Source organism: Peromyscus maniculatus, chromosome 18 (assembly GCF_049852395.1).
Source record: "Peromyscus maniculatus bairdii isolate BWxNUB_F1_BW_parent chromosome 18, HU_Pman_BW_mat_3.1, whole genome shotgun sequence".
Taxonomy (NCBI): Eukaryota; Metazoa; Chordata; class Mammalia; order Rodentia; family Cricetidae; genus Peromyscus; species Peromyscus maniculatus.
This window is the reverse complement of record NC_134869.1, coordinates 50,381,577-50,408,987: the sequence shown is the minus strand read 5'-3', so window position 1 is coordinate 50,408,987 and position 27,411 is coordinate 50,381,577. Positions and strand designations below refer to the sequence as shown.

The 27,411-nt window shown below is 44.8% G+C and overlaps 2 protein-coding genes across 3 annotated transcripts; both read left to right on the top strand.

Annotated features, from left to right (window-relative positions):
* Nucleotides 1–120: 120 nt before the first annotated feature.
* Tmbim4 (transmembrane BAX inhibitor motif containing 4) lies at nt 121–18,354 on the top strand. Its single transcript, XM_006973348.3, has 7 exons — nt 121–315; nt 7,114–7,222; nt 9,705–9,810; nt 13,714–13,747; nt 15,451–15,568; nt 17,092–17,137; nt 18,070–18,354. The coding sequence occupies exons 1-7, from the start codon at nt 219–221 to the stop codon at nt 18,274–18,276; spliced, it is 717 nt and encodes a 238-aa protein (XP_006973410.1). The 5' UTR covers nt 121–218; the 3' UTR covers nt 18,277–18,354.
* A 3,405-nt stretch (nt 18,355–21,759) lies between these two features.
* On the top strand, nt 21,760–27,061 carry Llph (LLP homolog, long-term synaptic facilitation factor). Of its 2 annotated transcripts, none has more exons than XM_006973347.4 (3): nt 21,760–21,897; nt 23,091–23,305; nt 26,709–27,061. In XM_006973347.4, the coding sequence occupies exons 2-3, from the start codon at nt 23,098–23,100 to the stop codon at nt 26,876–26,878; spliced, it is 378 nt and encodes a 125-aa protein (XP_006973409.1). In that variant the 5' UTR covers nt 21,760–21,897; nt 23,091–23,097; the 3' UTR covers nt 26,879–27,061. The 2 variants fall into 2 exon arrangements, with proteins under 2 accessions (XP_006973409.1, XP_015847724.1); XM_015992238.3 differs by lacking the exon at nt 21,760–21,897 and adding an exon at nt 22,282–22,436.
* The last annotated feature ends 350 nt before the right edge of the window (nt 27,062–27,411 follow it).

The following is a 27,411-nucleotide window of genomic DNA, read 5'->3' as shown; positions in this document are numbered from 1 at the left end:
CGGCGGGAAGGAGCAGCCGATCTCCTCCTACCTGGGGATTTTCTTTTTCTTTTTCCCCCTCCCAGGGGCGGTGATCGACTGGCTCGGCGCTCGGCGCAGCGAGGCGGTTCGGCTAGTTCTGTCTGGCGGCCATCCCGGAAGTGGGCGAAGGCGGTTGTGGTCAGTGCCTGCCCGCTCCCTCCTCGCCCGGGGCCGGCTGCGCGGGGGCTGCTGGCGCCATGGCCGACTCGGACCCGCGCTATCCCCGCTCCTCCATCGAGGATGACTTCAACTACGGCAGCTGCGTGGCGTCGGCCAGCGTGCACATCCGCATGGGTAGGTGGCGGGTGGCCAGGGGGCTGGGCCAGGGGACCGGGCGAGAAGGAGTCTCAGAGGGACCCCGGGGTGCGTGCGGGCTGTCAGGGTCCGATCGAGCGATCGCCTGCGCCAGCGGTTGTCACTCAACCTTTCCCTGGTGGAAGGGCGGGGGTGCGGGGGTCGCGACCCACACGGGGTGAGAACCTGCCCCCCTGAGACCTTGACCCTTGAATACATACAGTGCCTCATGCTGTGCAGATCCCCACCACCACCACCACATTATTTTTGCTGCTACTGTTGTTATGAATCGTAATGTAAATATCTGATATGCAGGGATATCCGATATGCAACCCCTGTGAAAAGGTCGTTCGACACCCCCAAGGGGGTCGAGCCCCACAGGTTGAGAACCTCTGGCTTATGCCCTCCTTTAGCTTCTTCCCCTGTGCTGAGAGCTGGTGGCAAACCGACGACTTGACCATCTCGGCCATTCCTTCCTCTCCCTGCGGTCTTAGAACCCAGCCTGCGTTTGCATAGTGACTTAGAAGTTTCCCCAGATCGATGCCTGCCTAACTCTAAGGTCCTGGCAGCACCGAGTGGTTAATGTGCTATCCTGCGCAGAGTGATTGTTTTTAACTGAAGCTCTTCCGTGTCCCGTAAGGAAGCAGAATTCACTGTCCACGACAGGCCGTCTGTTTACAAAAGCCTGCCCCGGATTCAACCCGCTTGGGCAAGCTGAAACCGGTTCTGGAAAAAAAAAAAAAGGAATTTTGACATTGGTTCTGACGCATCAAGAATCTTGGTGCCTACCCAGCACGATATTCCTAGAATGGATTTTGAAATTATTTTGACAAGTGAGCTCAGCTTTTAAACTGTATTACTTATGACAAAGTACTCGTGGGAGAAAATTTGCCACGCTAGCCTCTTTTGAGGTACAGTGCTATATAGTATTGTTTTGGCACGCTGTTGTGTTTCCTATCCGGAACTTTCTCAGCTTTCAAAGCAAAAGCGAAACTGTACCCATTACATAGCTTGGCGTTGCCTACCTCCTCTGCCCTTGACAACCACCATTCTATTTCCGGTCTGTATAAAAGTATTAGACATTCCTCACTAAAGGGCAATCACACAGTTTAGTCTTTGTAACTGGCATGTTTCTGTTAGAATAATGTCTTCAAGGCGCATCCGTGTCATAGCATATGTCTGTCTGACTTTCATTCTTCCTTTCTCTCCTGCCTGCTCCAGAATGCCACGCAGTTAAGATCATATGATACATTGGGTGGCTCCCCCCCTCCCCGCCACTTCTCATTTGCATCATTCATTTGGTCCTGCAGTGTGTATTTAAGATTCTCCGCCCCCTGTCTTCTGTGGCCTGATAGCTCATATGCTTTTGCTCCTGGAGAATCTTCCACTCTCCGCAAGTGCCAGTGTGCATTCTTATCATATCAGCTGAAGGTCGTTGCGCTCTTGGCTGCTTGTACATTTGGGCCGTTATAGATAAAACTGTTTTGAAAACACCCATGTGCGGGTTTTTGTGTGTACATAGTTTCAGTTAATCTGGATAAATACCAAGGCCCATGATAGCTGGGTCATACACAAGAACGTGTTCTGTACTGCGAGAAACTGCCAAACTGTGACCCTGCATTGCTAACAACAAACAATGAACGTTCTTCCTCATCCTTGCCAGAATTTGGTTTTGTCAGTATTTTGGATTTGGGCTACTTTAATAGATTTTCATTGCTTGTTTTGCTTGCTGGGTATATCTTTTGCAAATATTTTCTCTCAGTCTGTAGCTTGTCCTTTCATTCTCTTGATGTTGCCCATTTTAAGAATACTTTTATTGTATGTGCATTTCATACCTGCATATAATGTGTTCTGATCAAATCTACCCCCAGTTTCCAACCCTGCCAGTTCCTGCTTAGCCTTGCCCTGCTTTTTCCTCTCAACTTCAAATGTTCCTTTAAAACAAACAAACAAACAAACAAACAAACAAAAAACTCACTGAATCCAGGTAGTGCTGCTTGTATGGGAGTAGGATTTGAACTGGGGCATGGGTAGCCACATCCCTGAAGAGAACTGGCTCTCACTCCGTCTTAGTCCGTGTTCTATTGCTGTGAGGAGACACCATGACTAAGGCGACTCTTACAAGAGAAAGCATTTAATTGGGGCTGGCTTACAGTTTCAGAGACTCAGTCCATCATCATCATAGCGGGGAGCATGGCGGCATGCAAGCAGGAGCTGGAGCGGTAGCTGAGAGCTGCGTCCTGATCCACAGTCAGAGAGACCCTGGGCCTGGCATGGGCTTTGAAACCTCAGAGTCCACCCCCAGTGACACACTTCCTTCAACACAGACACACCTTCTGATCCTTCTAATCCCTTCAAATAGTACCATTCCTGGGTTACTAAGCATTCAAATATATGAACCTAGCGGGGCCATTCTTATTCAAACTACCCCCCCCCCCCCGTTGCCATCAAATGTCAATAGCTTCTATGATAAACCATTTCAGTCATTGCTTTTGAATTGTAGTATTTCATTTTTAGTCCACATTTTCAATTTATTCTTTGACAGTTCCGTACATGTCTATAACATATCCTATCCAGTCCCACTACCCTCAACACCCCTTTCTCACCTTCATGTGCTTCTGTGTGTTTTTTAATCTACTGAATCCAGCCAGTGCTGACCAGATTTGCATGAGAACGGGGCCATCCAGCAGCCAAGAAGGAAGAAAAATGACACCCCACCCCCCCCCCCCCGCCGGCAGCCATCAACAGCTCTTTGCTCCTTAGCTAGGAGTGGGCATCGCAAGCCCCTCCCACACTGCATTTCGACTGGCTTGATCTTGTGCAAGTCTCGTGCAGGGAACCATAGACACTGCAAGTTCATGAGTGCCGCGGTTTGCCGTGCCTTGGAGAAGATGTCTCATAGGGCTCCTCCCCCATCTTCCTAGCTCTTACACTCTTTCCATCTCTCCTTTCATGTTCCTGAGCCTCGGCAGGGGGTAGGGGAATTGAAATAGATATCCCTTTTAGGGGAGAAAGGGCGAGGGATGGGGAGAGGAGAGAGAATACTTGCCCTCAACATTCACATGTTCTCAGCACTTGGAGGGTGACAAGCATTTTCATATATGTCCTTTATCATGGTGAGTTAGCCCCTTTTGATGCCTAGTTAAGTTTTTTTAAAGTCCCAAATCCTTGTAGAATTTTGTCAGATGGTTCTTCTGCATCAGTTGATAATGACTGCATTCCCTCCCATGTCTATCATTCTGTGAATGTGGTTTATAACATTTGGTTGATGCTCATGTATGGGACCATCCTGCCATTCCAGGAGTAAATCCCACGTAGTCACGTGCGAACCATTTCATATAGCATTGAATCTCCCTCTGCCAGTCTTCGTTGTTGTTCAGGGATATTGTTTCATGTTCACCAGGAATTCCGTAGTTTGTTGTAGCATTAACTTGGCTCAGGACAATGCTGCCTTTACAGAAGTGTTTGGAGTAAGAAGAGAGCTGGTCTGTGTAGCAAGTACTGGGAGTAGCCAGGACAGAAAGTCTCCTGATGGTCCCAGAAATGATGCCGTGAGACAGTGGATCACTTCAGGGAAAGACAGGGACAGAAGATGACAGATATTGCAGTAAAGTAAATTTCTATGGAGGTGGTACTGAGGGGTGTCAATGGCAGATCTTTTAGAGAGGCCTTGGCAGGGCAAAGTAGTAGCTTAAGGAATAATTTAAATCATTAAGATCTGTGTAGCTAGAGTTTTCCTGCCTTGCCCACAGTCAGGACACATCTTTGTCACCCGCCAGTCCCACAGCCGCTCAGACCCAACCAAGTAAACACAGAGACTTATATTGCTTACAAACTGTATGGCAGTGGCAGGCTTCTTGCTAACTGTTCTTACAGCTTAAATTAATCCATTTCCATAAGTCTATACCTTGCCACATGGCTCGTGACTTGCCAGCATCTTCACGTGCTGCTTGTCATGGTGGCGGCTGGCAGTGACTTCCCCGCCTTCTTGTTTTCTCTGTTCTCCTCTCTGTTAGTCCCACCTATACTTCCTGCCTGGCCACTGGCCAGCCAGTGTTTTATTTATTGACCAATCAGAGCAGTTTGACATACAGACCATCCCACAGCAGATCTGTTTAATAAATGCATCTGATTTGTCTTCAGCAACTCTGTGCTAGATAGATAAGTAGAAGCTTTACAGGTGACATCGCCGTTCTTCAAACATTGGCTTGGCCGGCACCTTTTCTGTGGCAGCTTAACTAAATTCTAAAGTGCCAGATGCCAAGCTTGGAGGGGCTTTTGAGAGGAATCAACAGTCTGAAAATGGAAATGACCTAGGGAAGTTTCAAGAGGAAGTGGGATTCCCTTGGTGCCTATGCTTTGTATGTGAGGGGAGCTCGTGGGGAGAGAGGAAATTTTCAATGAGCTACTCAATGCTCACCAAATGTCACAGTGGGAAATGTGCCCGTTTAAAGTGGTGTTAGAGCATAGTGTAGTGTTACAGAAAGAACCTTGACTGAAGGGGTTGAAAATTAAATACTGTCTGGTTGGTAGTATGTAGAGTCAAGCCTCGTGACATCTCTTATCTTTAAACATAATTGCTGCAATATAACAGGATATTTTAAGGGCCAGACAATTATTTCAACATTGAAACGTCTCTAATTTGGGCTAGAAGCACTAATTCTGGTATTTTGGCATGAGACTAAAAACCAGGTTTCACAATCCCTAGAAGAACCATACCATCTCTGTTTAAGTAACCTGTTTTGTATTTTAAAATAGTTTTATCCTTAACTTATTTCTGTGTGGTGCACATGACTATAACAGTACTGATTTTGTGTGTGAATAGCTAAATATGCAGGAACATCTTAGGAGCGCTGGAAACTGGGCTTATAACTGATCACATCTGTGTTTATTAGATTTTTCAGCTATTCCTTCAGTAATTAAAAAGCTAAATAAAACACTCCCTTAAAAATAAACAAAGTTAGCCGGGCGGTGGTGGCGCACGCCTTTAGTCCCAGCACTCGGGAGGCAGAGCCAGGCGGATCTCTGTGAGTTCGAGGCCAGCCCGGGCTACCAAGTGAGTTCCAGGAAAGGCGCAAAGCTACACAGAGAAACCCTGTCTTGAAAAACCAAAAAAATAAAAAAATAAAAAAATAAAAAAAATAAACAAAGTAGCTATTTATAGTGTATACATTTTCTAAAAGATACTTTTGGAATACTGTACTTCTAATCAAGGCTCACTGCTGGAAAGCAATGAACCCGAAAGTTAAGCGTCTACCTTAAGTACTTTTATAGTACTGAGTAATCCATACAATCAGTCCACTGCAATGTACATACAAAGCTTTTTGACCTGGCAACGTAGTCAATCAGGGAGTGGCCAAGTAATAATATTGCCAGCTTCTTGAGACATACAGTTTGTCCCACTGTCAAAAGCAGTTGTAGAGGCTACATCCAAGGGTGAGTGTGGCTGGAGTTTTCTTTCCGGGTCCTGCCAAGCCCTGGCAGTGTGACAGCCCACTTATAAAATAAATACACAGCCGTTCATATTACTTACAAACTGTATAGCCATGGCGGGCTTCTTGCTAACTGTTCTTTTTCTTAAATTAACCCATTTTTATAAATCTATACCTTGCCACGTGGCTCGTGGTTTACCGGCATCTTTACATGTTGTTTGTCATGGCAGCGGCCGGCAGTGTCTCCTTCCTCCACCTCCCACTTCCCAGAATTCTCCTCTCTCCTTGTCCTGCCTATTCTTCCTGCCTGGCCACTGCCAATAATTGTTTTATTTATACAGAACGATATCCACAACAGTTGAGTGTGACTGAGTCCCAACAAAGCCCTACTCACAAAGCATACTGGATGTGGCCTACACACCTATAATCCCAGCGCTTTGGAAGCTGAGGCAGGAGGATCATGAGTTAGCGGCCAGCCTGCAGTATAATGAGACTTTGTCTAAAAAGGAAATGAGAGAGAACCTGATCTTGTTTTGATTTGCATTTCTTTAGCAGTGTGAGTGAACATATTCCTTCATTCAGAGGCTGGCTGTATACTCGATGTTTGTACATAGCAGTATACAGATGGCATGTCAATCCTCAGCAATCAAGAGTTGTCATTTGGATGGGAAAGCAGGCAATACAGACCCTAAAGAAGTATGCTAAAATATATAGAGGAACGAAACAGAGAGATGGGACAAAAGAAATAAGGAGTTTCATATTGAAGCATTTTCACAGGTGTGGAAATTAAGATTTTCAAAAATTATGTCTAGCTGTATTTTATTTCCATATCCAAAGTAGAACCATTTTGTAAAAAATACTGTGTTTTTCTCTTTCTTTGTTGAATTCTCTGCGTACAGATAGGCACTTTCTTTTTATTATGATGAAAATATTTACTGTCTGAAACACAAATTTGATTTTTTTTAAGCTTATGGCCTTTGGAGGACTAGGATACTCCTAATTCTGTAAATTATCTCTCTCCCTCTAGGTCTAGAGACAGGCTTTATTATTTAGATTAAGGTTAGAGAAAAAAATGGCCATGAAAACGTGTTTCAGGCCGTGGAATAGCTCACGGGATAAAAGGACCTGCTACCAGCCCGCAGTCAGAGGCAGATCCTTAGAACTCACGTGGTGGGAGGGGGCCTGGCCCTGGCACGTTCTCCTCTTAGCTCTACAGGCCAGCCGTGGTGCCTGCCCCACTCACCTACCAAACGAAAACAAAACAAAAACAAAAAAATTCTATTTTTTTTTTTCTGAGAAATTTGGTCCTGATGGAGGGACAGATAGTTTGGAAAATGGTCATGTGTTCTATTTCCCTCTCTCCTAGCCTTCCTCAGAAAAGTCTACAGCATCCTCTCTCTACAAGTTCTCCTAACTACAGTGACCTCCGCCCTGTTCCTGTATTTCGAGTCTGTGCGGACATTTGTCCATGAAAGGTAAGAGGAGGAGACAATTCTGAGCCGTTTCCAGATATTTCATCTGATGAATGTATTTTTTCCTGTTAACTTTAAAAATTAAAAAAGACAGGGGTTGGAGATTTAGCTCAGTGGTAGAGCGCTTGCCTAGCAAGAGCAAGGCCCTGGGTTCGATCCTCAGCTCTGGGGGGGAAAAATGAAAAAAGTCCATCATCTAACTCCTAGGAGCCTGATTCATTTTTGATGGACAATAGTTCACAGTACACTGTTTTCCCTCATTTTAGCTTATGGTTTTCTGGGGTTAAGCCATCGTTTCCTGGGTTAAGAGTTAGTACTGTGGGCTGCTGGGATGGCTCAGCCTGGAAAACCATGCCAAGCCTCATGAGCTGCAGGACCCACAGGTAAAAAGAGAAAATTGACGCGGTAAGTTGCCCTCAAACCTCCACACCTGTACACTGTGCACTCAAATACTCCTGCCTACAACACACAAACAAAATAAATAAAAATTGAAAAAAGAAAATTTCGTTTATTGTATTTAATTTTATTACCCGTCTTGTTCTCAAAGCCTAAGTCTATACTTGCAAAATAAAGTTACATGAAGAATGTGTGGCTGTGTTAATCTTGTTTTGTTGCTAGAATAATTTTACTGAGAGGTCTCTAGACCTAGCTAGAGGAGCTGTACCTGATCGATCACTTACTAAAGATTTTCCTCTTGGCTTAAGTCTTTAAGTGGCTAAAAATAATATGGTTTCTTTATTTGAAAGAAAAAAAATAAAGAACGACTATTTTCTTTTTCTTTTTTTATTTTAAAAAAAGTTTTGTTTTTTTTTTTAATTTTACATTCTAATCCCAGTTCCCTCTGCTTCCCCTTCTCCTGCCCCCCCTTCCCCCATCCCACCCCTACCTACTCGTCAGAGAGGGTAAGGCCTCCCTTGGGGAGTCAACAAAGAAGTCTGGCATACTAAGTTGAGGCAGGACCAACCCTCCCCTTCCAGCGTCAAGGCTGAACAAGGTATTTTCCCCCTCCCCTACCCCAGGGAATGTGTTCCAAAAAGCCATTTCATGCACCAGGGATAAGTTCTGGTCCCCCTGCCAGGGGCTCCCCAAACAAATCTAGCCACATAACTGTCACCCACATTCAGAGGGCCTAGTTCGGTCCCATGCATGTTCCCCAGCTGACAGGCCAGAGTCCATGAGTTCCCAGCTTGGGTCAGCTGTCTCTGTGGTTTTCCCCATCATGATCTTGACCTCACTGGCTCCTGTGATCCCTCCTCTCTCTCTTCAGCTGAAGCCTAGGAGCTCAGCCCAGTGCTTGGTTGTGGATCACTGCATCTGCTTCCATCAGTTACTGGATGTGGGTCCTATGATGACAATTAGGGTAGTCACCGATCTGATTATAGGGGAAGGAAAGTTCAGGCATCCTCTCCACTATTGCTAGGAGTCTTAGCTGTCACCCTTGTGGATTGCTGGGGATTTCCCTAGCACCAGGTTTCTCCCTAACCCCCTAATGTTCCCTCTACCAAGATATCTCTTTCTTGCTCTCCCTTCTCCATCCCTTCCTCTATTTTCCCTTCCTGGGGCCCTCCATGTGTGCCCCTCTTAGGGTCCTTCTTTTTACCTAGCTTCTCTGGGATTGTGGATTATAGCCTGGTTATCCTTTGCTTTGTGTCTAGTATCCATTTAAGAATGAGTACATACCGTGTTTGTCTTTCTGGGTCTGAGTTCCATCCATTTGCCTACAAATTTCATGACTATTTTCTAAGAAGTAGTTTGTCCCCCCCCCCCTCCTCTCACCAAAGGAGAGTCTTAAACTATTAATTGACTACTCTGGGATATAATTATTTAAATTATAGCCCTGTGGTAAATCCCCTAAAAGAGTAGTCACGTGTAAAATTCATTTCTAATTTAATATCTCTGGTTTGTTGTATTTTAGTTGACAAAATAATATTTTAATTACAAACATTAGTCCGTTGTGAAGGACATTAGTAAAGAAGAGATGGATAGACAGCCCCTCCCACTCTTACAGCCCCGCCCACTCTTACAGCCCCGCCCACTCTTACAGCCCCGCCCACTCTCTTACAGCCCCTCCACTCCTTACAGCTCCTCCCATTCTCTTACAGCCCCTCCCACTCTTACAGCCCCTCCCACTCTTACAGCCCCTCCCACTCTTACAGCCCCGCCCACTCTCTTACAGCCCCGCCTACTCTCTTACAGCCCCGCCCACTCTCTTAGAGCCCCTCCCCTCCTTACAGCTCCTCCCATTCTCTTACAGCTCCTCCCACTCTTTAAGCCCCTCCCACTCCTTACAGCCCCGCCCACTCTCTTACTCCATTCCCATCTTACACCCTTCAACTTTTAGAAATAAGTTATTCTGTTTGTATGGATCCAGATTTTTTTTCTTGAACTTTTATGGACATAGAAAATACATCAATTTTATTAAATTGTATACCATTATCCCTGCTTTTTTTAAGCTTGAAATGCTTTTTAATGTTGTGTCTTTCAGCCCTGCTTTAATTTTGGTGTTTGCTCTCGGATCTCTGGGCTTGATTTTTGCGTTAACGTTGCACAGACACACACATCCACTGAACCTCTACCTGCTATTTGCATTTGTGAGTACTTACTTTCATATTTTCTATGCCATTAGCATTTAGCCTGAGCCTCCAAAGTGCTTGTTTAATTGTGTGTGTGTGTGTGTGTGTGTGTGTGTGAGAGAGAGAGAGAGAGAGAGAGAGAGAGAGAGAGAGAGAGAGAGAGAGAGAGAGAGAGAGAGAGAGAGAGAAAATCAAGCTGTGTGCACAGGTGTTTGCCTGTGCATGGGCATGTTGGGGGTCAGAGGTTGGCATTGGGTATCTTCCTCTTCCATCCCCCACCTTTGTTTTGAGACGGGGTCTCAGCGAATTTGAATATGCCATTTCAGCTCACCTTGCTGAGTGGTAAGCTGCAGGAGTCCACCAGTCTCTGCCCTCTAGCACTCAGGTCACAAACATACCAGACTTCGTATCTGGGCACCGGGGATCAGAACTCAGGTCCTCACGCTGGCACAGCGAGTACCCACAGAGCCATCTTCCCAGCCCTGAATTTTCAATTAGAATATATTAGGAAATTATAGATATATGCTCTTCTAGAACTTTTAACTATTGTCTTCTGTTATTAGAATTTAGTGGCAAGTACTGGAGTCACATGACCTGGCTTCACAACCCATTGCTTATGTGACTTTGGCAAAGCAGTTAGCTTTTTGGTACCTAATTTTTCTCACACATAGAATGAACATTATAAGATATGTCATCCATGTGGCACTTTCTGCCTCTAATTTCCTGGAATGGGGGGGTGGTAGCCATATTGTGCCTTGAACTTAGAGAATGTGAGCTTGTATTCATTCTTCTGTGTTATTTTCATGTCTTCACTCAGATCTCTTAAAGGGCCATTTTGCTCAAATGATACACTTCTCTAACTTGTTTGAAATTTATAGATGGGAGAACCTAACATTAAGTTTGATTTACTTGTTGAGACAGTTGTAAAAGTTAAAATCCCAGTTGACATCTACAAAAACTTCATCTTAACTTGAATAAGATTGGCAAGGCTGTGTGCATTTTTACATTATTTTGTCTCTTCTCATGACTTTGGATTCTGACCTGACAGTTTCCTCCAAGACATTCCAAACACAGTGTATGTTGCTAAATAAGAGTAAAGAGGTCCTGATGTGAGTAAAATGCTTCAAATGAAGACAGCTTGTGAAATAAAACTTCTGGAAATGCGTTTATATTAAAATGATGCTCGTGACTTTAAAATTGGAGAGTTTATTCATTTAAATCTCAATCCCTGTGAGTGTATTAGCTCCAGCCCAAGCTGCCTCCAACAGGGAGTTTATTTTCATGGTGCAAGAGCTTAGAGCTCAGCAGCTCACATCTCCCAGTTAACAATGGGGTGGGGGGGAGGTGAGAAGCCTAGAAAAACTCTTGGGAGAGAGAAGGGGAAGGTTCTAGAGGTGATGCTGCAGATGACGGAGTAGGAGTGAGAACTCTTTCCACCTCTTCCCAGTTTAATTTGGTGGCCTGTCATTGGTCCCACGTAGTTCCTTTTCCTTTTGCTTCAGCTCCCACTGCCATGGCTTCATTCTCTTCGGATTCCCGTTAGAAGGTACCTGACCGGTGGGTATCACAGGGTAGATGCTGACTGACGTACCGTGTCCAGTCCTTGAGTCAGATTCTAATACTGCCTCATCTGTGCAACAGGAGACAGGGAGGAGGAGGCAAACAAACAAACAAACAAAGCCAGCAAGATGCCTCCGTCAGTACAGATGTTTACTGTCCAAATCTGATGGTCTGAGCTCAGCCCCTAGAACCCATGTAAAAGGAGGACTGAACCACCTCCACAGAGTTGTCCTCTGGCCTCCACTGGTTTGCTGTGGCAGGAACACCAGTCCCATGCACATATCACGTACACACATAATAAGAATTGACTTAGAAACAACCAACTCTGGAGTGATGCCGCAGTGGTTGAGAGCACCGGCTGCTCTTGTAGAGGATCAGCGTCCAGCTCCCAGCACCCACATGGTGACTACAACTTTTTAAACTCTAGTTCAGGTCTAGGGGATCCGGCATCCTCTTCTGGTCTCCAAGTGCACACGGGACACATGCAAACATAAATACATATAGGCAAGCAGTTACACAATAAGATAAAAATAAATATTTAAAAAAAAATGTTGATCTTCAAATCTGTTGCCACCTCCTTTCAGAAAGACTGATTTCCTTGTAGGACAGGGTAGACCCTCCTTTTGCCCAGCAGAGAGAGCCCTGACTAGAAAAACATGAGCTGAAGGTTTCATGAGCCAGATGGCACTGTTGTTATGTGACCTGTTCATCATGTGCTTAGCTAAAGTGGTCTAGCAAATAAGGAAGTCTGTAAAACACACTTCCTTCTCACTGCTCAGTGAACCTCTGGTGCTGGCGTTGCTGCTGCTGCTGTTGTTGATTTTTGTTTTTTCTTTTGTCCTTCTGCAGCAGAGTAAGAAAGGAAGGGAATTTTACCAGCTCTGTCAGGGTGTGTGTGTGTGTGTGCATACATGTGCGTACTTATTTTTTTCAAAAAGCACTATTTCAGGGTGGTGCAATGGTTTAAGTGTGACATTGTGTTCTCATCTACATGACTGTTTACAGTCTCCTGCTTCCTTCAGGTGCTTCAATGCGGGGTGAGGTTTCTTGTCATGCCACACACACATCAACAGTGGAGTCCGTTTCTATGATCCATTGTTGGTTCCCTGGGATTACCAATCACTGAGGCATGGTACTTGTTTCACTGCCTCCACATCCCTGTACAAGTTCCAGTACTGTGTTTCCTCTGGTTCTGAGGACTATGGTTCTAGGTAGGATGGAGTACAGCGAATGCTTCCTAACAATGTAATTACACAGCCATTGCTGTTATTTCTGGCTTTGCCTTTGAGTATCAAACAGTTGATAAACTCTAGTTAGAGATGATATATATAGTCAAGGAGAAAGAGAGGCTAGAATATAAATCTTTTGTTTTGGCAAGAGTTCAGCTACTTGTGACACGACTTAATACAAAATGATCTATAGGAGAATTATCCTGAGCTCAGCCACCCGTGTGGTTCAGGCACTCCTAAAGTATTGCATAGTGTAAGATGATGGCCATGCTGCCCTATCTGAATAACATCCAGTAGATAAAGGAGAACAAAGTGAGGTGGGGGCCAGGCCGTGTGCTCTTAGAGCTCAGTCCAGTGGCTGTGCACCACTCAGCTAATTTGGCTTAGAATACAGTCACGTGGTGGGCTGGAGAGATGGTTCAGAGGTTAAGAGCACTGCTTGTTCTTCCAAAGGTCCTGAGTTCAATTCCCAGCAACCACATGGTGGCTCACAACCATCTGTAGTGAGATCTGGTGCCGTCTTCTGGCCTGCAGAGGTGTGTGCAGACAGAACATTGTATACATAATAAATAATAAAAAAGAATATAGTCACGTGGTAAGACCTAGCTGCAAGGGAGGCTGCAAATGTACCATTTTGTCTGAACAGCCAGATGTTCAGGTACAAATTCTGTGGCTGGGGAAGAAAGAGATTTTTATTTAAAGGCTGTTTTAAGCTGCCTCAGCAAAGTACATAACAAGATATTTTATGTCTCTTATGTTTCTTTGTGTGAGGTGTTGAAGTTTTTCAAGACATACACATGATTTTGCAGTATGGTTTTATTGATATTATCCAGCACGAGAAAATACAATTTTCTATGTTAATTCTGTATGATCTTCCTATTACAGATTAAAAAAAAAAATCTGGTTAAAGCTTACAAAGCCACAGTGAGAATGAAAGGCTTCACAGTGCACTGAGGCCTCCTTTCCCTCCCAGTGGGATTGTATGGTCCTGCCCTCCTTATGTCACAAGGCTTCTCTGAGGCTAACATGAGGCCGTTCACATGGAACGGTGCTGGACTGCTAGAAGTGAGAGTGTGTGCGTGGGATACTGTCCATTTCTCATGCATTCATTAATTACAGTTTCCTTTCTTAGACACTGTTGGAAGCTCTGACTGTGGCAGTTGCTGGTAAGTTCCTTTATATGTTACCACTTTCCTGCAACCAAAATCTTTTAGATAGCGAGGTTATTTGGGGTTAAAGTTTAACATCATGGGATGTCATATTAAAAACATGGCACAGAGTGAAGATTGACGATAGCAAAAGACAAATATTTATACTTTACATAGTTCAGCCGAGCTGAGAGGAAATGGAAAAGTCGAAGGGAAACAGGAGGAATTGAGAATAGTTTTTCATTTGTGATTTCCCTGTTGACTAAACCAAGATGCTAGAGTTGATCTCCCCTACTCCCAGGGCTCTTCTGTCACAGCTCACTCCCTAAGAACTGTTCCCATCAAGCTGTGACTGCTTCACCCTCGGATTCCCCCGATGGCACCACAGGACACACAGTCATTTCCATTCCTGACTTCCTGTGTGTGGTCCCTGGCCAAGTGCTGTTATAATTACTTGATGGGCCCTAATAATATCTCAAATAAAAGATTCAGTGAATCACAATAGAAATTCTGAGTGTTTGCAGGTGGTTTACTGTGGGTCACAAGGATCAGCATTGACTGTCTCAGTCCCAGTAATTCGTTCATCTTTCTGAGATACAATTATCTCTTCCCATTTTGTCATTGCTACTTTTAACCATCCAGTGCCAGTTTTGTTGAATCTGTGTTTTTGTAATCTATCACTCCTTTTAGAAGATTCAGAATACAGATAAATACTAAGAAATAGCAAACTAAGTGGATTGGAAGCTTTTCATCATAGAAAGGAAGTGTCGTTAGTTTATCTGTAGTCTTAGCTACTAATATTTCTTCCTGTTGTCATGACCACGTGGCCCTCCCCAGTGCCACCATACCATTCATGTAAGGAGCGTGAAAATGGATATGATTAAATTGAATTAATATGATTAAAATACATAGATGAAGTAGTCTGAGAAGATTATTTTCCTTAAGTGCTTGGGGTTCAAAACCCTTAATCCCCTTGAAAGAAGCTTAAGTTGCCTTTCTGCTAAAACAGTAACAGTTATATACTACAGTCGCCGTCACCGCTCAGGAGCATTATTCTGTTGCTGAAGGGAGTTTGGTAAACTCCACAGCAGTGTGCTCCGAGACATACAGACTTAGCTATGGTGCAGGCAGGGATTGGTTTCTGTGCTCTGCAGAGTGGGTGAATGGCAGGCCATCTCAGATGTGTTTTTTCTTGCACAGTAGCCTTGGATTGGGCTGCTCAATTGATTCAGCTGTGCGGGTGCTTGCTAGCATTGCTACTACTAGGCAGGAATGCATAGCTAGCCAGAAGACCCAGGTCACCGTCATTCACAACCACAGGGACAGCTGTGGCCACTCCTGGTTATCTATAGAATATCTTTATAGTTTGGTTAATTATACGATCATGTGACCCACTTTATTTGTATAAATAGCTACTTTGGAACATTTTCATTTTATTATGAGTATAGTTTCCTGTATCAATGAACTAATTTAATTAGTGAATGAAACAGAAGAAAGTGTGAGGAGGTGGGGACAAGAGAGTAGTGGAGTGGATATGATTAAATCCATTGTGAACATCTATGAAAATGCTGCAATGAAACCCATTATTATGTTTATATAAAATCAATATATGCAATGAAAACATTTTAAAAAACTAAAGTGTAAGAACACTTTTGTCAGTCTAGGCAAGGCTGTTTAGTATTGGCTGTCTGTGCATGTTTTAATCAGCTTTATTTCTGCAGTTACTTTCTATAATGTGTACCTGGTTCTGCAAGCTTTCATACTGACTACTGCAGTCTTCCTTGGCTTGACTGCCTATACTCTACAGTCAAAGAGAGATTTCAGCAAGTTTGGAGCAGGGTAAGTAGTAAGTCTTGTCTTCTCTGCTTCCTCAAGTTTGATTTTCTCAACTGTCTGATACACGGTACCACAAAGTCTATCACAGTCTCGACAATGTTTAAAAGTCTAAAGTTCACAGTCTCTTCTGAGATTCATGCAATCTCTTAACTATAATTGCCTGTAAAATCAAAATAACAAATAGACCACATACTTCCAACATATAATGGCACAGGATATATATTACCATTCCAAAATGTAGGGAAGGGAGCAGAGTGAGGAAATGCTGGACCAAAGCAAGACTGAAAACCAGCTGGGCAAACTCCAACCTCTGCAGCTCCATGTCTGATGTCAAAACATGCTTCAGCTCTCTAACTCCATTCAGCTTTGTTGACTGCAGGACACTTCCTTCTGTTGGGCTGGTTCCACTCCCTGTTAGCAGCTCTCCTCAGCAGGTATCCCACAAGGCTGGTATCTTTAACATCGTGGGGTCTCCAAGGCAATCCAGGTTTCAACTTCAAAGCTTCACACAATGGCCTCTCTAGGCCTCCATTCAGGGACACCCGAGACACATGCCTGGCCTCAGAGGCTTTCCTTAGATGTGGATGCAAATTCCATAACCCTTTCTTCCATCCGTAACTCTAAAGTCAGAACCACGTGGCCAAAACTGCCAAGTTCTGCTGCTTGCTGGGGTTGGAACATGGCTCCCTTGTTCAATTACATCTTCACCAGCTTTCTGTTTTTGGTTGTTACTAGTACTGCCTAAGTGTGGCTGTCCTTGAACTTGCTCTATAGACCAGGCTGGCCTCAAACTCAGAGTTCATGAAATCACAGTCAGCACCACTGTCTTCCATGCTTCTACTAGGATGGCCCATGAGTAGAATTAAAGCGTTCAACTGCTTTTCTAATCTGTAGTCCCAACCAAGGTCCCATATTCCTTCAAACAAAAACATGGTCAGGCCTGTCACAGTAATACCCTAGTCCCTGGAACCAACTTCTGTCTTAGTTTCTATTGCTGTGAAGAGACACCATGACCACGGCAACTCTTATAAAGGAAAACATTTAATCGGGGTGGCTCACTTACAGTTCAGGGTTGTAGTCCATTTTCATTGTGGTGGGACATGTGGCATGCAGGCAGATGCCGGAGAAGTAACTGAGAGTTCTACATCTTGTAGGCAACAGGAAGTGGTCTGAGGCACTAGGCATGGCTTGGGCATATATGAGACCTCAAAGCCCACCCCTACAGTGACATACTTCCTTCAACAAGGTCATGCCCACTCCAACAAAGCCACACCTGCTAACAGTGCCACTCCCTATGAGTTTATGGGGATCAATTCTAACTACCACAATCCCTAATTTCAGTTCCAGAGGCCCTGATGCCCTCTTCTGACCTCTTCAAGTATCAAGCAGGCAGCTGGTACACATACATACATACAGGCAAAACACTCATACACATAAAATAAAAAAAAATAAAAAACTTTACAAAAAAAAGTATTTTTGTAGGGAACAGTATTGTAAACTTAAAATTTTGATTTTTTTTTTTCTAGGCTGTTTGCTGTTTTGTGGATTTTGTGCTTGGCAGGATTCTTGAAGGTGAGTAGTTTTAGAACAGTTAACTTGAATATAATTCTGCCTACATCAACATAAGTCAACTAAAATTCCTGGAGAGTCGTTTATAGAGGACACTTTCTACATTATAGGATTTATAGGATAATTTCAGTCAAAATCATGGTCTTCTATTAATCATTATTACGGATTGAGGAAAAGATGATTGTACAGTAGTGAAATTGCACCCAAAACGGCCCTAATTATAGCTGCCACCCTCTCAGCAGCACATTTAATTCTGAGAGGGGGGACCTGATGAGATTAAAGGGCAGATAGGCCTGATGGCCTGAATTCAATCCCGACACCCACAGCGTGGAAGGGGGACCGACCCTGGCAAGTTACCCTCTGACCTCCACATTCTTGTATGCTTGCTGTGGTGTGGTGAGCACAGTCTCAATAAATAAGTAAATGTCATAGAAATCTTAGTTCGTAAAAAGTAACATTTTAGCAGGGGGTGATGGCACACACCTTTAATCCCAGCACTCAGGAGGCAGAGGCAGGCAGATCTCTGTGAGTTCGAGGCCAGCCTGGTCTACAGAGCGAAATCCAGGACAGGCATCAAAACTACACATAAACAAGCAAACAAACAAATAAATAAATAAATAAATAACAGGACAGGTATCAAAACTACAAATAAATAAATGAATGAATGAATAAATAACAGTTTATGTTTAGAATGCTGCTATTCAAAGTCAGGTAGTTAACTTAATTGAAAGAAAGCTATCTGCTTATCCAAACATAGGTCTGTGAAACAAATGTGACCTGAGGTCTGTCTTCCGTCTTTCTGCCTGTAACATCCATACCTCAGTGTGTGTGCCATGGTCACAGAAGCAGGTAGCGGTAGATGCTATGAAAAGGAACTGAAGTAGGTCCACCGCGACCCTAAGTGTGAACATGCTTCTTTACTTCCTTGCTTGTAGGTTTTTTTCTATAGTGAAACCTTGGAGCTGCTCTTGTCTTCTCTGGGCGCCCTTCTTTTCTGTGGATTCATCATCTATGACACCCACTCGCTGATGCACAGACTGTCTCCTGAAGAGTATGTACTAGCTGCCATCAGTCTCTACTTGGACATCATCAATCTGTTCCTGCACCTGCTGAGGTTCCTGGAGGCAGTTAATAAAAAGTAGCTGAACAGTCTACAGAGACCGTTTTATTATGTAAAACGTTTGAACTACACCTGAGTATTAAAATCATTTGTGATCTTTCTTGGCATTCTGTATTCTTCTCCGCTTTAGAATCTTACTATTCTCTGTGTTATTTCATTTCCACATCCTTGACTTAGAATCTCAGACAAGAGATATTAAACTTGTTTTATATTGTTTTGTAAATTGAGGCAAGGTCTCACTGCATAGTCCGATATGGCTTTTAACTCATGGTCTTGCTATGCCGGCTTTCTGCATTCTGGGAATACAGGCATATACCACCACCCCTGGCTTATTTATTCATTTTTTAGACCTAAATTAGTTATAACTAGTTGTTCACCTGTAATTCAAAATAATAGAATGAGTAGATTTAGCCTTTTTGGAAATAGGTGTTTTGCATGCACATATGTATACTTTGTGCATGTCTGGTGTCAACAGAGGCCAGAGGGAGGTGTTGTATCACGTGGAGCTGGACTTTCAGGTGATCGTGACATGGAAAGTGCACTAGAGTTCTCTAAAAGAGTAGCACATGCTCTTCATAATCCTGGAGCCATTTCTCCAGCTCCGATACTCAGCTCTTAAAATGCCTAGTTTATAAATGGAAAATCACTGGTGTAAAATCTGCTCCACAAGTGAATGGTGTTTATACTTAATAGCAACAAATTTTATATGGTTAGTCCTTTTTATTTTTGTTTTGTTTTTTTTTTTTACTGTTGCAGTAGTATTCACATCACTGTATGTGTCCTTCTATGCCCAGCAATAACGGTTTGCCAGACAGAGAATATACCCACAAAAGAATTGATGAGTATAGGAACGTGAAAATTTAATTTTCTTTTATATTACATACAGGTGAACCTGTGTGCTCAATAACCAAGAAAATAGAATTAGTAGGACATAGAGAAACAGGCAACTCACGGTGCATAGGGCAGAAGTAGGAGGGAGCGGAGAAAACGGGAGCATCAGAAAGCTTTTGATTGCTGAATATCCCGTGGACAAAGAGGTGTGGTGGAGCCGAGGCGGCAGTGGCTCATGCCTTTAATCTCAGCACTCGGGAGGCAGAGGCAGTCAGATCTCTGAATTCGAGGCCAACCTGGTCTACAGATCAAGATCCAGGACAGCCAGAACTGTTACACAGAGAAACCCCGTCTCAGAATAACAAACAACAAAAAACAGAGATGCAGTGGACCGTGTTATCAGCCGCCAGTTCTCTGCAGAACTCAGACCTGGTTTTAATCTGTTTGATTGAGTTTCTGTGGCGTTGGCAGTCAGATCCAGGCCTTTAACCTTTATCCCTGTAATACACTTGTGGGAACTGGAAGTCACCCTCTCAAGTGCAGAACGCTTTCTGTTCCTGGGACTCAGGAATCCCACACAAAGACCTGGCTGTGGGAGCCCCACTCACTGCCAAGGGCCAGTTGTATCATGAGCCTTTTAGGTGAGACATCAGTTGTTTTCCTGCCGAGTATTCAGCAACACTAACTATGCATGTAGTTCCAAAAGGCTGCCCCAGCTCTTTCGATTTTCGTGTGTCTGTGTGCATGCTCGTATACAGGTGCCTGCGCATGCAGCTGTCCTTCCTCGGGTGTCAAAGAGGAAGCTGTGGAGCCCAAGGGATCCCAGTGCCTGTCTGCCTAGTGCTGGCCCTTTTTTTTTTTTTTTTTTAATGTGGGTTCTAAGGATCGACTGACCTCTCTCAAGCCCGATTCTTCTACCTTTCAGAAAGAACCCATTCTAGAGTTCACACTTGAATGTTTGAATAAAGGAGGGAATTAATAATATTAAAACAAGACAAAACAACAACAACAACAAAACTCCATGCCATTTAACCCCTAGAACTGCTTGCTTTCAATTATTTCGTTCCCAACTCAGTGTTTAAAAGAGCGTTGTAATGCAGTGCTGAACTGTGGAATGTATCAATACCACAATAGGTTGTTTTCTTTTGCCACGTTTCTGTTCAAAAGTCACAGCCTTTTGGTACATGAATCAAGAAGCCCTCAATTTAGAATATCTTTAAGGACGCTTTTTAAAATCCTGTGTGCACTTACTTCCTTCTGTTTTTAATGTCATATGTGTTTTGCCTGTGGTAAAAAAAAAAAAAAATTGCTATACTGGACATGGTTTCTATAAGAAGACACAACTCTACTAGCAACCAAAGAGGAATTTCATAGGCCATTATTCAAGGTAACTTTGGGGGGGCCAGTGACATGGTTCCATGGTTAAGAGCACCTGCTACTCTTCCAGAAGACCTAGGTTTGGTTCCCAGCACCCACACGGTGACTCACCGCCAACTGTCACTCCAGTTCTAGGGGATGAGATGTCCTGGCCTCCCCTGACACTTGGCACACATGTGGTGCACATACACACTGTGGTGGTTTGAAAGAAAATGGCCCCCAAGGGGAACGGCACTATTAGGAGGTGTGGCCTTGTTGTAGATGTGGTCTTATTGGAGGAAGTGTGTCACTGTGGGGGTGGACTCTGAGGTCTTTTTCTCAAGCTTCCCTCAGTGTGACAGTCAACTTCCTGTTGCCTGCAAGATGATAGCACTCTCAGCTCCAGCACCATGTCTGCCTGCATGCGGCCATGCTCCCTACCATGGTGGTGACAGACAGAACCTCTGAAACTATAAGTGATCCACCACAGTGATATGTTTTCTTTATAAGAGTTGCCACGGTCATGGTGTCTCTTCACAGCAAATAGGAAACCCTAACTAAGACACATATTTATATCAGACAAAACACTCATACCCCCCCCCTTAAAATATAATCCTTAAAGACAGTTCTGTGGTTTTGCTGTGTGCTGTAATCCGTATAAAACGCTGGTTACAGATAGTACGGGGTAGTTGACGTGTGTTGCCTAATCACCTACTGAAGATCCATGAATGAGGTACTGTCTAGGCCCTAGGACACTATCCACCCCTATCTTCCACAAATGTTAGGAGACCTGTGTATCCCCATAGCCCGTGCAATTAGAAGCATATGAAAAACCATACATTTGTCAGTCATCCTATTTTAGCTTTCTCTCAGGAATGTAATGGTTTGGACAGGTCAACACTGGACAAAGAGATAGATCGTTTTACCCTTTAAGTTCTTCGGGATAGGGGAGGATTATTTTCTGCGTCGGGTGACACCTTTGAAATAACATGGGCACGCAGTAAATCTGACATATTTAAGTCGTACACGGTGGTATACTCCCACATAGGCGCACATCCTGCGATCCTCGGCGGAATGGGAACTTTTCTAGGGCTGCAACTATTTTTAAAACCTCATCAAGGGCCAGTCTAGGATGGTGGACGCTGAGCAGTTCCCTTGGGTATCCCGTATCCGCCGGGCTTGGCCCGTCCGCGGCTTTGGGAATGGCTTGATGTATAACTCCTCTCTCCCGACAGGAAACCCCTTCCGCGTCCTGCAAACCCAGCCTCTCCCCTCTTGCAGGACCGACCATCATCACCGATCGCTTCCCGGGCGACGCCGTGCTGCCCAAGACCACGCCTCCCAGGATTCCCGGCAGGCCGCGCGCGCGTGCGCCGGCCCTGGCCGGAAGGCGGAAGTGCCTGGGGCTTCCGGTCGGCGTCCTCCGCGCGGCGTGCCGGTTCGTCGTGTTTCTCCGGTGAGTCTCGTGGGCCTCGGGCGCAGTTCCGCGGCCGGCGGCGGAGGACTGGCCTCGGACCCTGCCTCCGCTGCGGCCCCTGGCCTCGGCCCGGCGGTGCGGGGCTCGGGAGGGCGAGCCTCGGGATGGTCACGGCGGCGCCAGCTCTCTCCCCCCCCACACCCCGCCACCCCGCCACCCCGCCACCCCGGGGTTGTGGCTGCCCGGCTTGGGATCGCCCGGTGGGTTGTCCGCCACCCTCCCCACGTGCGGGGCTCCTTAGGCAGCCGGCGATTGCTGGCGATCGGAGGCTGCTTCACCGAGCCATCCCCCGGCGCCCGCAGCCCGCGCTGTCTGCAGCGCCGCGGTCCCCCGGGGGTGGGGGGGGATCCAGCGGCGAGTAAGGGCCGCTCGACCCTGCAGTCCGCCCAAGGTGACGCTGCTGGCCTCGGGTGGAAACTGCATTGAGGGAGGGAGGGGTGGCCCAAGAGTCTGAGGTGCTGAGAAGAGCGAGCCTGGAGGAGAGCGGTTTCCAGACGCGCAGCACCGTGAATGCCGGGGTACGAACGTGGGCGTGGTGTGGGGCTGGATGAAGGCTTCTCTGGAGAGGGAGGGTGAGGTCAGAGTGGAAGGAGGCTCGGGAGTAGCGGGGTGAACTCTGATGCCTGAATACTCCATGTCATTAAAGGATTTTTAAAAAGCCGGGCGGTGGTGGTGGCGGCGACGGCGGCGGCCCATATCCTTAATCCCAGCACTCGGGAGGCCGAGGCAGGCGGATCTCTGTGAGTTCGAGGACCTAGCAAGAGAAACCCTGTCTCGAAAAACAACAAAGAAGAATCCTTTAAAAGGCAGAAAGCTATGCTCAAACTTTAAAAAGTTCGCACAAAATACGTTGTGAAGGATTTAATAAGACCGGGAGCTGGAGCAAGGCAGAAGAGCAGTAGGTAGTTTTAAGGCCGTTTATTAACTTTTGTATCTACTAAGCAGCTTTGAGAATGGATTGATTTATAATTTGTCACTGGCCTGTCGGGGCTTGGCAGTCATGTATTTATTTAATCGCCGTATGCTCTGTGTTGATCCTCACTTATAGAAGACATCGTAGGTTATCCTCCATTTGTCCCGATACCGAAGAGATCGCTGCCCTGCCCGGCCGTTCCCACGATATTCAAGGGTGTGAATAGTAAGCTTTCTTGTTTGTTTTCATTGGCCGCCAGGTAGAGCATGGCTAAAAGCTTACGGAGTAAGTGGAAACGGAAGATGCGGGCAGAGAAGAGAAAGAAGAACGCCCCACGGGAGCTCAGCAGACTTAAAAGTATTCTCAGAGTTGACGGTGATGCTCTGATGAAAGATGTCGAAGACATAGCAACTGTGGTGGTCCCCAAACAGTGCCAGGAGAAAATGCAGTGTGAGGTGGACAACGACGAAAAGGGTGAGCGCACGTGCTTTATTTACATAATGAGAAGATGAATCCGCTTTCTCTTATGACCTTTTTTGTTTTTTTTTTAATAGCTGTCTTCTTTCCATCTCTACTTGTCCCTAATATCTGTCAGATCCAAAAGAAACTGGGGACAAATGGCTGACTGTGGTGCCTATTAGGTAACAAAGTGTTTGCTGGCATCCTGGCTCCTCTCAGCTCTCCTCATCCCTCCCTCTCTCTTAAACTTCACCTCCAGGGTTTCCCTATCCCCAGCTTCTCATTCCTGTATAACCCTGCCATTTCAGCCTTCCCCACCCCCCCCCTCTCTCTCTTTCTCCACCTGTTCCCCCTCTCTTCTATTCCTCTCTCACTCTACACCCCCCACCCCCACCCCTCTCCTTGCATGGCCTGGTTCAGTCTACTGGCCATGTTTAATCTCCTACTGTCTTTCTCTGCTCTGGATTTTTCCAGATGCCTCTGGCTGTACTCCGCCTCATATCTACAATAAAAAATTTCTTTTCAACTATACCTTGGAGTGGTCATGCCCTCACTTTATACATCTAACATACCTGTTAAGTTCACTTCACATCTTTGTTCTTTGAAAGCTTATATTTCTATTGGAGATCCTGTGCTAAACTGTTTTAAAGTCAGTGTTTGGGAATAAGCATCTGGGTTATTTAATGGATCCTCAGCAATGACGTAGCAGCTTGAATGCCCCAGGAACTGATAGTACTGCAGGAACAAGCTTAGCGAATGGAAGGTCAGTCGGGATCTGTTCAGGTGAGGAAGAAGCTCTTACTTGATTCCCCGAAAGACCCCATTCTCATTCTGAGAATCCTACGAACTTGTATTAGTACCCTGGAAAATCACAGAATCCTACTTTTTGTCGACATATTTTAGAGACCTCTGTGTATTAGTCATGGTTTAAATTTGGAGGCTACATATCATGCCGGTTTCAGCAAAGAAAAGGCCAAAGGAAGCACTCACAATGGCCACTCTTAAAGACAGAACTGTGTGTATGTCTCAAGGCCAAGGAGAACAGTGTTCTTAATGCTTCTTACCCTAGATATCAGCACCCACTCTCCCAGGAAAGCCTCTTTGCTCTCTGTCTCTGTCAGTCCCTTTGTTTCGGCTGCCCTTGGGAGATGGAAGCGCGTGGTCTGGCGATCAGTGTCCTTTGGTCACAGGCATCTCTGCCCATCAGCTCCTTTCACTGTTGTAACTTGACAGGACGGTGACCGATTCTGTGTGTGGTAGTGGCATGTGAGTACATTCGTGATGTTTGACTACCACACCTCTGGTTCCAAAACATTCTCATCCCTCTAAAAGGAGGCACTGCACCCAGTTAGTGGTTTCTTTCTCTTCTTCCAGCCCTAAGACTGACAAGGATCTTCTGTCTGTATAGATTTCCTCTTTGAGCTGTGGCATGTAAATAGAGTCATAAAATGTGTGATCTTTTCTAACGTAATATCACATTTTTTAAATTTCATGTTTTAGCATATATTAGTACTTCCTTTTAAAGACTGAATACTAGTTTGTTGTATATACCACATTTTATGTCTCTGTTGTTAGTTGGCATCTGGGTCATTTTTATGCTTCTATGATCTAGTAAACCTTAGTGTCCAAGTTTTTTTAAATACCTGTTTTCAGTGCTTTGGAGTATGAAGTTACAAACAGAATGCTGGGTCATGGTAATTCTTATTTTCTACACCAGCCAAACCATTTTATATTCCTCCTAGCCATGTATGGACTTATTTTCCAGGATCTTATTATTGTCACCATATGTATGAAATATTTCATCACAATTTAAGTCTTGTGTGTTTTTACATTTTGTCTGTATGGGGTCTAAGCAGTCTTTATGAATTTGGGCATCAGGTGCCCATACACTCCTGAGTCTTGAGTGATCCTTTACTCTTCTCTTTTGTGTGTTCTCTCTACTTCCTCATTTTCCTCGTGGAGGATCTTAGTATGCTATTATATTTTTCTGCTTCCAAAATGCTTTATTTTTAACTTTGACTATTTCTTTTCTTATAGCTTCCTGTTCTTATTGGGGCTTTATTTTTATCTCATTGGGGGTATTGTTTGCTTCTGAAATTTGAAGAGCAGTTTGTGCATTGTTTATTTTTTTTAAGTTCTCACCCCCTTGCTGTCATCCATGTTTCCTTCCATGCCCCTCTAACAGTTTTCGCAAATGCTTGGTGAGTTGTTGATATTTAAGTGAGGCACTGAAATGGTTAGAAGCCCAGGTGGTGAAGGAACCATTGAGATTGTAGAGAAGAATTCTCTCATTTTCTGCCTGAAAAATGTGTTGATGCACTCATTTTTATAATATTTCAGAAGTGGGAATAGCAGTGGAGGTGAGGGGAGTCTTCCTATTTAATTATATACCTGTCAGTAAAGCTTGACTCATCTACGCTCAAGTCCATGCTTCTCTTCATGTCCCTCTTGCAGCTGCCTACCCAGTTTCTTAGACCAAGAAATGCAGTCATCCTCTCTCATTCTTTTATCCCATGTCTAAACCAAGGCATCACTTTGTAATCAGATGTTTCCTATCCCGACTGCTCAGTCCCAAATAAACACACAGAGGCTGATATGAATTATAAATGATCAGCTGATAGCTCAGGCGTATTACAGACTAGCTCTTGCATTTTAAGTTAGCCCATATTCCTTATTTACACGCTGCACATGGCAGTACCTTTATTAGCATGGCACTTTCATTTCATGTTCCATCTGTGTCTAGCTGGCAACTCCTGACTCCGCCCTTCTCCTTCCCATCATCCTTAGTTTGATCACCTGCCTATACTTCCTGCCTTCCTACTGGCCAATCAGTGCTTATTAAACCAATTCAAGTGACAAATCTTTACAGTGGTCCAAAGGATTATCCACAGCATTACTCGTTATGCCCACACTGCGTGGTCAGCAGTTCCTGCCCATTCCTTGGTACTAGCTTTTGACTTCCCCCTCTGCTCTTCCTCCTGTCTTCTCTGTCAACATCTTGATCTTTAAAATGCAAGTCAGGTTCTCTCGCTTGCTTGCTTAAAATGTAACTTTCAGGGCTGAAGAGATAGCTCAGTGCTTGGAGCTCTTGCGGAGTTCAGTCCCCAGCTCCTGTGTCAGAGGTTCACAACTGACTGTGACTTCAGCTCCAGGGGCCCTGACCGCCCACACTGCTTTCCTCCATGGGCCACTGTACAGACATGCACGCATAAGTGGACTCAGGAATGTGCAGCATCGGGGGTGATTGTGTTTACTTTGCTGGGAGGAGTCAAGGGATGCTATAAAAGAATGTTTTCCCTTTTTTGACATCAGACTACCTGTAGTTCTGATGTTCCTGCTTCATTCATGTGCTTTCACGGGGTTGATTTTCATGTATGAATGTTAACAGCTTTTCATTTTATTATTGTTTTTCATTTAGATGACACAAAAATGGAGACTGAGCTGAAGAGAAACAAGAAGACCCTTCTAGACCAGCATGGACAGTACCCAGTGTGGATGAACCAGAGGCAGAGGAAAAGACTGAGGGCGAAGAGAGAGAAAAAACGGGGGAAAAGCAGAGCCAAGGCAGCGAAGGGCCTGGCCTGGTAGACCCTCGAGAACTGGAAAGTGGTGGTGCACGTGCCTTTAATCCCAGCCCGCGGGAGGCAAACAGGCAGAGCTCCGTGAGTTCGAGCACAGCCTGGTCTGCAAAGCAGGTGCCAGGACAGCCTGGACTGTTACACAGAGAAACCTTGTCTCGAAAAATCACACACCAAAAAAAAAAAAAAGAAAGTGCCGGGCGGTGGTGGCGCACGCCTTTAATCCCAGCACTCGGGAGGCAGAGCTAGGCGGATCGCTGTGAGTTCGAGGCCAGCCTGGGCTACCAAGTGAGCTCCAGGAAAGGCGCAAAGCTACACAGAGAAACCCTGTCTCGAAAAACCAAAAAAAAAAAAAAAGAAAGAAAGAAAAACTGGAAAGTGTTCATGGGAAAGAAGTTCAGTTGTTAGGAATGTCTTCACTGATTTCAGCTCCCACTGAATGGAAGCTATTTGTTTTCATATTTTAGTTTTGTCTTAGATCTGTAATTCAAATCCAGAATAATTGATTTGTTTTGGGAACTTGAATAAACTACCTTCCGTGAT

Excerpts from the sequence above, each read along its gene's own strand:
- Tmbim4 (XM_006973348.3), top strand. The coding sequence starts at position 219 with ATGGCCGACTCGGACCCGCGCTATCCCCGCTCCTCCATCGAGGATGAC. Across the intron at positions 7,223-9,704 it reads CGGACATTTGTCCATGAAAG|CCCTGCTTTAATTTTGGTGT; the intron begins GTAAGAGGAGGA and ends TGTGTCTTTCAG. Across the intron at positions 15,569-17,091 it reads TTCAGCAAGTTTGGAGCAGG|GCTGTTTGCTGTTTTGTGGA; the intron begins GTAAGTAGTAAG and ends TTTTTTTTCTAG.
- Llph (XM_006973347.4), top strand. The coding sequence starts at position 23,098 with ATGGCTAAAAGCTTACGGAGTAAGTGGAAACGGAAGATGCGGGCAGAG. Across the intron at positions 23,306-26,708 it reads GGTGGACAACGACGAAAAGG|ATGACACAAAAATGGAGACT; the intron begins GTGAGCGCACGT and ends TTTTTCATTTAG.